This window comes from Eriocheir sinensis, chromosome 38 (genome assembly GCF_024679095.1).
Source record: "Eriocheir sinensis breed Jianghai 21 chromosome 38, ASM2467909v1, whole genome shotgun sequence".
Taxonomy (NCBI): domain Eukaryota; kingdom Metazoa; phylum Arthropoda; class Malacostraca; order Decapoda; family Varunidae; genus Eriocheir; species Eriocheir sinensis.
The window spans coordinates 13,634,975-13,645,370 of record NC_066546.1 but is presented as its reverse complement, the minus strand read 5'-3'; the positions used below and the strand labels follow the sequence as shown (position 1 = coordinate 13,645,370).

Sequence of the window (10,396 nt, the reverse complement as noted above, 5' to 3'; positions counted from 1 at the left end):
CTTCTTTCTTCACAAACCAGAGACAGAGTTGGTTGCCGCTGTTTTTTTTTTTCTTTTTTTCTTATGAGAATACTTTGTCTCCCCTGTGGTGCGAGAAATACTCTTTGTGAATAAGAATGTTTGGTCATTTTTATTCATTACTTACACAAACACTATAATGTGACCACCAACATAAACTTACTAGTCATCACTCGAATAAAAGACACGTATATCCTATATTTAAAAAAGAGAAGAGAAAGGAAGTTATTGCATCGTCCAGCTGAGCGAGCCACGACAACTCAACGCCCCGCATCATCTTAGTAACTAGGTGTGAGAGGGATGTTATAGCGTTATTTCACTGAGGCAGAGAAGTGAGAAGGAACAAAGAATTTCTAGATATATGGAAGAATAGATAAAAAGCTATGACCCACAAAAAATGAATAAAAAATAAAAGTTATATATCCAGCTAAAAGAAAGTTTTGGTGGCGGTGAGGTCACCACTCCGCATAAGAGCTTACTGAGTCACCCGAAGCTGCAGCCTCTGGTGACTCACTAAGTTGTTTGAAGTGCACAACGGCAGGGGCATCGAAAGCCTTATGGACAACATATAATATGGTTGCAAAGTTCACAACAAGAATACCTGGCTACCACCCCATCAAACCCGTGCAAGATTCTCCTCTCCTTGCAGCCGTAGTTCCACTCCTGAGCCCCTCCTCTCATCAGGTGTGGGGGTATTAGCTTCATTTTCAATTCCTCTATAAATCATACTATCTACTTGACATTTCAAACGAAAGCTCAGCAACTCTTAACGATTTTCTACTAGCTCAATACATGAGATAAGAAATATGTAGTGCACCAGACCTATATGTATAAATATCATGAAAACATGTCTACCTGATGGCCTGGCTTTCTTTGGCATTGACAACTATTTTTCACTGACCTTTCAGGATAGACCCTCAGTTTGTACAAAAATATCCCGTAATACATTAGGCACGCTAAACATATTCAACTTTTAGTTCCAGAAAACCTAACTGAAGTAGCTACACTTGATTTAGCTGTCGAATTTGTCAGTTAATTGCGTTGCGCGTGTTTTATAGATATTTTGATGAATACAGAATCAAGATCATACAAATCCACCATTAGCACGCGCGCGCGCATGCACACACACACACACACACACACACACACACACACACACACACACACACACACACACACACACACTCAGATCATGAGGTACTCGATGCGGGCGGCGACGTAAGGGATCGGGAGGTTCTTGGCCCAGAAGTGACACACGATGCTGATGAGCACGCTGCCTGTGGACACACGGGAAGGAGTTGGTACATTTCTTACAGTAACGGAGACAGGCAATCAGAAAATAAGATCCCTGCGTGTTGATGGTGTCAGCGGTGGTGCTGATGAGATGAAGGAGGGCGAGGAAGACGGAGAAGAAAAAGTAGAAAAAAAAATCTTCCAGACAGGAAAATGACTTACGTAACCAATACAAATAAGTACGAGTCTACAAATGTGATACTTTGGTGGTGATTATGAAAATGAAAGGATAGAAGAGGAAAAAGAAATAGCTGAAAGGCAGGAGAATAACCCACGTAGCAAATACAAGCAAGATCGAGTAAACAAAAGTGGCATATCTCTTCGCTACACAAACCCGAGCACGTGTCTGGAACGAAACTCTGAGCGAAGTGTGACCTCATTGACCTACTTTTTTTGTGATGTTTTTGGGGTTCGTATTCTGAGACGCTTTCGGCTCCCAAAACAAATACTTCCAAAGGTCACAGGGGAAATCAGACGGGTTCATATATATCACGATGCAAAAGCCTTGTCAAACCATCACTAGGCTCATAAAACTACCCATGGCAAGACCCACAACCTCTCCGAAAGCCTTATCTAATGTGTGTATGTGACCTCATTGACCTACTACTTTCGTGATGTTTTGGGGAGGTCACAGTGGAAATCAGACGGGTTCATATATGTCACGGTGCAGAAGCCTTGTCAAACCATCACTAGGCTCATAAAACTACCCATGGCAGTACCCACAACCTCTCCGAAAGCCTTATCTAATGTGTGTATGTGACCTCATTGACCTACTACTTTCGTGATGTTTTGGGGGAGGTCACAGTGGAAATCAGATGGGTTCATAAGTTACGGTGCAGAACCCTTGTCAAACCATCGCTAGGCTCATAAAACTACCCATGCCAATACCCACAACCTCTCCGAAAGCCTTATCTAATGTGTGTATGTAAGCCTCGTGATGTTGAGAGTATGAGGCTGAGTCTTACTTTGGGCGTTGGCGATATGGAGGCCGAGGACAGGCGTGGCTTCCTGACTGGTGTCGTGGCGCATAGGGAAGTAGAAGGAGGGGAAGCCTGGCCACGGGGACAGGACCGGCTCACCCAGCGCCTCAGTGTCGGCCGGGTATTCCCCTCCACAGGACACCCACAAGAACTGCTCCAAGGAGAGAGAAGGATAGTAGGAGGCGACCAGGGAAAGGGTTTGGGGGTATTATTATTATTATTATTATTATTATTGATAGTAGTAGTAGTAGTAGTAGTAGTAGTAGTAGTAGTAGTAGTAGTAGTAGTAGTTTGTTGCTGTTGTTCTTGTTGTTTTCTTCTACAGATGGTATAGCAAGATAGTCTCCTACAAACAGAAGGTGGGGTATTACGAGGAGGGGCGAGAGAAGGAGGAGGAGGAAAGGGAGGAGCAGGAGGAGGAAGAGGAAGGGGAAGAGGAGGAGGAGGAAGAAAAGGGTGGTGATGAGGTGAAGGACAAGAAGAAACAAAGAAAAGTACCCATAGAAAGACAGAAAAATGGCCATAGTGATAATTACGAGACAGGAAAGAAGAGAGAAGAGGAAGGAAAGTCTGGAACCGATAATTAGAAACCTGAGTCACTTTACCTTTGTTGAGTTACCGTTTTTTAAAGCGTTCTTGATGTGCTTGCGAAGTGACTTGGGCATCTCCTCCGGCAGCTCATCTGGGTACGTGTATGGCTCGGGGACCCAATCTCGGGGCTGCAAGATCAGACGGGTTCATATGTCACCATGCAGAAGCCTTGTCAAACCATCACTAGGCTCATAAAACTACCCATGGCAATACCCACTACCTCTCGGGGCTACAAGATCAGGGACGAGACGCACGAGCACAAACACAATGAAGTACAGTCCCGATGTAGATGAATTTCACTTATAGACATTCATGATTAGGAATGCACTTATAAAGGCTCAACTATAAGATGGTGTGTTCTAATGTTCGTGCTTGAGAGTGATCACGTATTCCGAAGCACACGGAAATACAGTTAAGATAAAGATGAATTTCTCTTATTTGCTCATAGTTAGATGGAATTAGAAAGGTTTAACAAAAAGATGGTATTCTGATGTTCTTACGTTAACATAACCACGTATTCTGAATCACAAACAAATGAGACAGTCACGATACAGAAGAATTTCACTTACATGTTCATGATTAGTGATGTAATTGGAAAGATTAAACTATAAAATGGTGTTCCGACGTTCTTACTCTAAAAAAAAAACATCTCGTAAATATATGGAAAATGCATAAACTAGCCTCGAAGAAGATGTCCAAGAGGAAAAAGAAAAAGTAGAGACAGAATGACTCAGACTGTGATATTCAAAACGGTAAATAATTGTATGGGAAAGAGTTTAAATTTGTCAACGTGCAATGGAATGGAAGGACTTAAACTGTGATATTCAAAAGGACTCACTGGTGATATTCAAAAAGTTAAATAATTGTATGAATGGGACTCAAACTGTGATATTCAAAAAAACTGTGATATTCAAAACGGTAAATAATTGTATGGGAAAGAGTTTAAATTTGTCAACGTGCTTCAGTAAGGAATGGAAGGACTTAAACTGTGATATTCAAAAAGTTAAATAATTGTATGGGAAAGAGTTTAAATTTGTCAACGTGCTTCAGTAAGGAATGGAAGGACTCAAACTGTGATATTCAAAAAGTTAAATAATTGTATGGGAAAGAGTTTAAATTTGCCAACGTGACGGAGGGACAGCGGGTGACGAAGGTAGATTCTCGCAAGCCTACAATACCTCGTTGAAGCTGAGGAGGAGGCAAGGCTTGAAGTCCCTGAAGCCCCACTCCTCGTCCTTGCTGCAGGGACTCTGGAGCCACGACATCTGGAATATGCACTGGCCGTCCCCCTTATCGTCGCCCACGGAGCAACTCATCAGGTCCTCCCCCGCCGGGCCGTTGTACACTGAAGGAGGAAATTTTAATACTGCGTGAATGTGTTTGATAGCCGAGGTGTGATTGTTTTTGTGCGGTGGACTACCATTTTCTTTTTTTTACAATGTTTTTACTGTTTTTTTTTATTATATTTTTTTTTACAGCGAAGGAAACAGCTCAAGGGCAAAAAAAAAATTAATAAAAAATAAAAAAAAAAGCCCGCAAATCAACAATGTTTTTCTCCATTTTATTTTTATTTTTTTATACTTTTTATCGTTGATGTGCGCGACTAGTGTGGTAGCTATATTTCTTCGCTTACTTTACACGTTTTCATTACTTTTTTCTCATTTCCCCATTTTTAAGATTATCTGCTATTCTCTATTCCTGTTGTTGGGGTCTTGTTGATGCTGCTGTTGTTGCTGTTTTTGTTGTTGTGGTAAGGAAGAGGAGGAGGAGGAGGCGGAGGAGGTAGGGAAAGAGGATGAAGAGGAAATGGGGAGGAATAAGAATTGAGAATATCAAGAACAAAACAGATGAAGGAGGAGGAGAAGGAGGAGGAGGAAGAATGAGATGAGCGAGAAAAAAAAAATTAAGGAAGAGGAGGGAGAGGAGGCTGAGGCGTATATTAAGTCAAATTGAAATGTGAAGAAAAGAAAATACGTCAACCCATTACATGAAGCAACAATCAGCACACTTTTTCATTATGTTCACCCTCTTTTACTCATTTGAAACACTATTTGAAGGCCCACACGGAGCCTCGAGGTCGAAGCATGAACCTACAATCTGCGAAAGCGTTCAAGGAGGCCATGTATTCCCGAGTCTCCTCCCTGTCCTTCCAACTCTCCATCACCAGCAAGTCCTTGGGGTGCACGATCAGGCCTGGAGGGGGAGAGAGAGACATTTAGCGAAGGAGTAACTGAAGAAAAAAAGTTAATCAGTCAGCACTAGATAGAATACATGTAAAGGAAGAAGGGGAGACAGTGCCATTTAGGGAGAAGGTAACTGTGAAAATGAAAGAAAGAAAGAAAGAAGGAAAGACAGAAAAAGAGAAAGAAAGAAGGAAAGAAAAGAGAAAAAGAAAAAAGGAAAAAAGAAAAAGAGATAGAAAGAAAGAAGGAAAGAAAGAAAGAAAAAAGAAAGAAAAAAAGACAGAAAAAGAGAAAGAAAGAAAAAGACAGAAAAAGAAAAAGAGAAAAAGGAAGAAAGAAAGAAAGAAAGAAAGGAAAGAAAAGGGAAGAATAGGCTTTGATCCCTCAGCACCAGGTAGAAAAATCAAGCAGGAAAGCACCAGTTGGTCTTCGTGGTTAAGAAAACAACACACTGAAACACATGATGGAAGGGAGAGAAGAGAGTCCTATTTACTGAGAGGGTAACTGACAAAGAAAGAAAAGGTATTATTCAGTCAGCATCAGTTACAAGTCTCAAGAAGGGAAGCACTTTTTATCGGTCTTCGTGGTTAATGGTACGTCAGAAGGGTCAAACTACCACCAGGGTCTAAAAAACTAGTTACCCTTGGAAATGCCCGAAACACTTACGAATGCCTTGTCAAATTGTGCTTGGGAGTCGAAATGTTGAAGTATATGACCCTTAGTCTTCGGCAGTATACATTAGGAAAACGGACAGGGTAGGCAGCACTAAGAGGTCAAAGAAACGCTAGTAAGAGTGGTAAACAGCACTCACAAAGAACAGGACATGCAGGACGAGGAGGTTTTTCCATGTATTGACAGACGGAGAAGAGAGATAACAGCAGGGAAGGATATAATCAGTTGATGGCAAGAATAATTACAAGGGAGATAAACACCCCAAAACATTCTAATACACGCAGGGCAAGTGAGTCATCGCAAGCATAAAGGGAACTGTGAACGTAAGGAAGAGATGGTGCCATTTGATAACAGTAACAATTATAAAGCTAGAATATTCATGGGGTGCAAGATACAAGGGGGTGTTGGTAGCTACATGAACGATATGCGTATTAGGTGGTAACTCCTCCTCCACCCATACTTGGTGATTGAGAATGAGGGAAGAGAATTACACGTATATCTGAGAATTGGATTAACTGGAGATGAATGGATGCTGAGTTGACATACATGGTTTTCAACTATTACAATTAGCATGAATTTTCTGGCTTTACACAATAGGAACATTATACCGCACACACACAAGCAACTCAACCAAGACCGTTTAGTAATTGGAAGAAAAAAAGGAAGGAAAGAGAACACAGCATTTATAAGTGACAGTAGCAAGTACGGTAACGCAAAGTACTTCTCGCAGATAAGAAGGGAAAGGAAAGGAGAGGAGAGAAAAGGGAAGAGAAGGGAAGGGAAGGGAAGCGAAGGGAAGGGAAGAGAAGCGAAAAGAAAGGAAAGGAAAAGAAAAAGGAAGGGAAAGGAAGGGAGGAAGTAGAAGGGAGGGAAGGAGAAGGAGGAGGAGAAGGGAAGGGAAGCGAAGGGAAGGAAAACACAAGAAAGAAAGAAAGAAAAGGATAGGAAGGGAAGATTACTCAATAACCGTGGCAATAGGAGGAGAGATAACACACACCACAAAGAACAAAGGACTTACTGGGAGCGTCCGAGACCTGGGTGAAGATGATGGCGAGGACGATGCCGAGTCCGACGAGGGTGATGAGGGTGACGCAGAAGAGGACTGTAGAGGAGGGAAGGGACGGGGAGGTTAGAGGGTCCGGTGGTGTTGAGGACTTGTTGATGCTGTGTTTGTTGTTGTGGGTAAGGAAGAGGAGGAGGAGGCGGAGGAAATAGAGGAGGAAGAATAAGAAGTGAGAATATCGAGAACAAAACAGATAAAGGAAGAGGAGGAAGAGGAGGAGGAGGAACGAGATGAACGAAGAGAAAAAAAATTGAAGAAGGAGGGAGAGGAGGATGAAGCGGAGGAAGGAAAGAAAGAGGAGGAAGATGCGGAGGAGGAGGAAGAGTGAGAAGATCGAACAAGAGAAAACGAAAGATGAAGGAGGAGGAGGAAGAGGAAGATGAGGAGGAGCAGAAAGAGTGAAAACAGGATGAAAAAATAAAACAGATAAAGAAAGAAGAGTGAAAACAAAAACCAGAGGATGAAGAAATAACAACAGCAGCAGCAACAACAACAACATAAGCATCCATTAAGAAGAGGAGCAGCAGACTATGGAACAAGGGAGGGAAAACGAGGGGCCGGAAAAGGAGGACTACAGGAAACACGGGAGACCAAGTAACAGAAAGTCTGGCCACTCGTTCTACCTGTTTCAGCGGCTCAGTCTTGTACTACAGATTGGTGACACTAACATTAAGTGAAAATAGTGAAGATGCGAAGGTTGATATATTAAGACGTTTCCACCTCCCACTTCACTTAATTTTAAAGGTCAAATGTGAGGTTAAAAGCGTTACAATGGGTGTTTTTTACATGCTCATAGTATAGATCCTTTATCAGACTACCACCAGGGTTATGTAACTACCCACGGAAATGCCCGGAACTCCTACGAAAGCCTTGTTGAATGTATGTCCTTGAGCCCCGAAATGTTGAAGAATGTGACCCTGAGTGACTCCTCTTCCTCCCACTCCCCGCTCTAGATTTATCGATCAATATAATGTAGGTCAAGCGTTTTGCATAACTACACATCTTCTGAAGCCTTATTAAAATGTCCAGGTTCTTCTTCTTCTCAGCATTATTACCCCAAATGAAATGAGGTCTCTGGTTATTTGGGTGATCAGGAACTTTGAAAAAAATAACCGTTAGTCAGTGTTGCATGACTCGCTTGCTCTTTCACACTTCGCCTTGTCAAGTTAAGTGTCGTGTCTGACAAGATTAAGTAAAGTAATTCGATATTCCATTCAGAGGAACTAAAGCCCCGTTCATACTATGCCGACTCTGGGCCACAACCTAGCGACTCGGGGTATACGAGGTCTTGGGTGTGAAAAGTTGATATGAAAGGGTCACACATGGTAGGAAAGAGGTCTAGAAACAATCGCTGGATGCTGATTCGGCAAGCCTAATAGTCGCTGGGTTGTCGTGGCCCAGAGTCGGCACAGTGTGAACGGGGCTTTAGAGTGCACGATGCCCGGGAGATCAAGTTGTCGCTTATGTAAATGTGGGGGGAGGAGGAGGAGGAAGAGACTGAGGAGTGCATTGTATTGGGCAGCCAGACAACGTATCTTAGCCTGACCTTGTACTTCCTTGAAACAAACTCATCTTTTTCCCTCGTGCCTACAACACAAATGTCTTCAACACACATCTCGATCGGCACACGGTAACACTCGCCTTCTGCACCAGCCCACAATACACATTTCATCACTCATTCTCAACACACACACACACACACACACACACATACACAAGAAAAACCCTCTCACCACCAACGGTATGCGCTCCGCCCCCCTCCCTTCCCCTCATCCCCACCACCACACTTGACTTATGTCGTCTGCCTTGTGACAAAGGAAACCGAGCGCGTGTACACTGAACACACTGACACATTCCTCCTCAACACACGCATTGAAAACAAACCTTCATCTTGCGTCCTCTTAAAACACACAACTATGACAACAGCCTAAGCAATTACACACGCTGCAACTCAAATCCTCCCCCTGTGTCTTTTAACAAGCTTGATAGATACTCCACCAAACCAGCTTAAAACACGCCCTCGACACACTCAACACCTGCCAGTAGCTATGCCTTCACTAGATCTCAACGCACCGACTCAACACGGCACACTCACCCCAATATTTCATCACATACCTTCATCCCATGCCCTCAACACATACCCTCAACACACGCCCCATCACCTGTTCATAATACATCTTTCACTTTACCTTCGCCACACACCTGAACAAATGCGCATCATCAGCACACACCTACACCACATAACGCACACACTTTCATCTCCACACAATAAACAGGGAACCGCACTTCTATTGATTTTCTAGTCACTAAATTCTAACACTGATTACTTTTATCCTCATTAACCACACATTTACCGGCAGTCTTTCGTCATAGACTTGTTAACACAGGATGCGCAAAACCAACCGTGCTCTCCCACTTTTTGCTTGATGTTTCTTTTCTACTTACGTTTAGGGATGTAAAAGACGTACAAGGAATTAGGAAGGGAAGAGGAATTTAAATGATCCTTCCAAAGCGAGGAAGTCATATACACGTAGATAGTTCCGAATGCCATCAATCAATACAGATATAATTTCGTTCCACAAGTGTTCCGGTATTCCATCTCTCTTGAAACGGCCTTGTGAGCGTGCCTACTCATCAATTCACACACATTACATTCATTACTCCTTCACATCCACTGGTCTCCCCGTCGCCACTTTTCACAACGAACTGGTGGTGAGAAACAAGAAGAGAGGATCCTCAGAGGTCACCCAAAACGCAGCTTCTTCTTGAGTAGTCTGAGCTCCTGCGCGATGCTTCACCTCACACACACGTCCACAGCTTCTTTTCCACGTAATACTCACTACAACGTATCCTGGATCGCTTTGGACCCTCGAATTCATGTTCCGGGGTAAAACTTCCCACCTCTTCCTTCATGGCTCCACGTAAACTAAGTACAGGGTCGAGTGAGTGGAAGGAAGGTGCAGCAGCGGCGGTGGGGAGTGGAGAGCAGCCACATGCACTAGCTCGGTTATGTACAGATGCCAGATAGCCCTTGGGGAGCTGTGCGTGTGGATGGTTGGGTTACTACGCTACTACACTGTATGGTTGAAATGTGATCCGGGAGTGAGATGTACCACTCTTTTCATCTCCTTGTGCTATTCTTGTGAAATGTTGGATGCTGATTCTGAGCATGAAATTAGAGAGATTAGCAGTAGGTGTAGTAGTAGAAGTATGAACAGCAACAGTAATAGTAGTAACAGGAAGAGGAGGAGGAGGAAAAGTAGGGTGGTGGTACAGTGGTGTTTTGTTGCATTGGTAGTAGCAGTAGAAAAATATAGCAGCACTGATGAAAATAGTATCAGTATCATTATCGTCATCAGTAGTAGTAGTAGTAGTAGTAGTAGTAGTGGGAGCGATGGGATGGCGTGATCCTCGCTGCAAGTTATCTGTATCCATCTAGGAACAAACAACATTACAGGAACAGGAAAGCGTGGGTCTCAACAGCTTGATTGCGCGGCTCATCTTTGCATTAGGGCGCGTCATTGGGCTCGCCTTGCACGCACCGCCATGCATGACACAACGCTCCCCCTCAGAGATGTTACCTGGTTCGTGGACTT

General features: G+C 43.3%; 1 protein-coding gene across 3 annotated transcripts; it reads right to left on the bottom strand.

The window, feature by feature from the left end:
- Positions 1-115: 115 nt before the first annotated feature.
- Positions 116-9,803, bottom strand: LOC127008697 (sodium/potassium-transporting ATPase subunit beta-2-like). Of its 3 annotated transcripts, none has more exons than XM_050881021.1 (7): positions 9,641-9,803; positions 6,756-6,839; positions 4,977-5,075; positions 4,061-4,227; positions 2,897-3,010; positions 2,277-2,442; positions 116-1,295 (listed from the first exon to the last, which is right to left on the bottom strand). In XM_050881021.1, exons 1-7 carry the CDS (start codon positions 9,711-9,713, stop codon positions 1,204-1,206), a joined length of 795 nt encoding a protein of 264 aa, XP_050736978.1. In that variant the 5' UTR covers positions 9,714-9,803; the 3' UTR covers positions 116-1,203. The 3 variants fall into 3 exon arrangements, with proteins under 3 accessions (XP_050736978.1, XP_050736977.1, XP_050736979.1); XM_050881020.1 differs by lacking the exon at positions 9,641-9,803 and adding an exon at positions 9,246-9,489; XM_050881022.1 differs by lacking the exons at positions 116-1,295; positions 9,641-9,803 and adding exons at positions 1,891-2,037; positions 9,246-9,495 and having other exon boundaries at positions 2,207-2,442.
- Between the last annotated feature and the right edge of the window lie 593 nt (positions 9,804-10,396).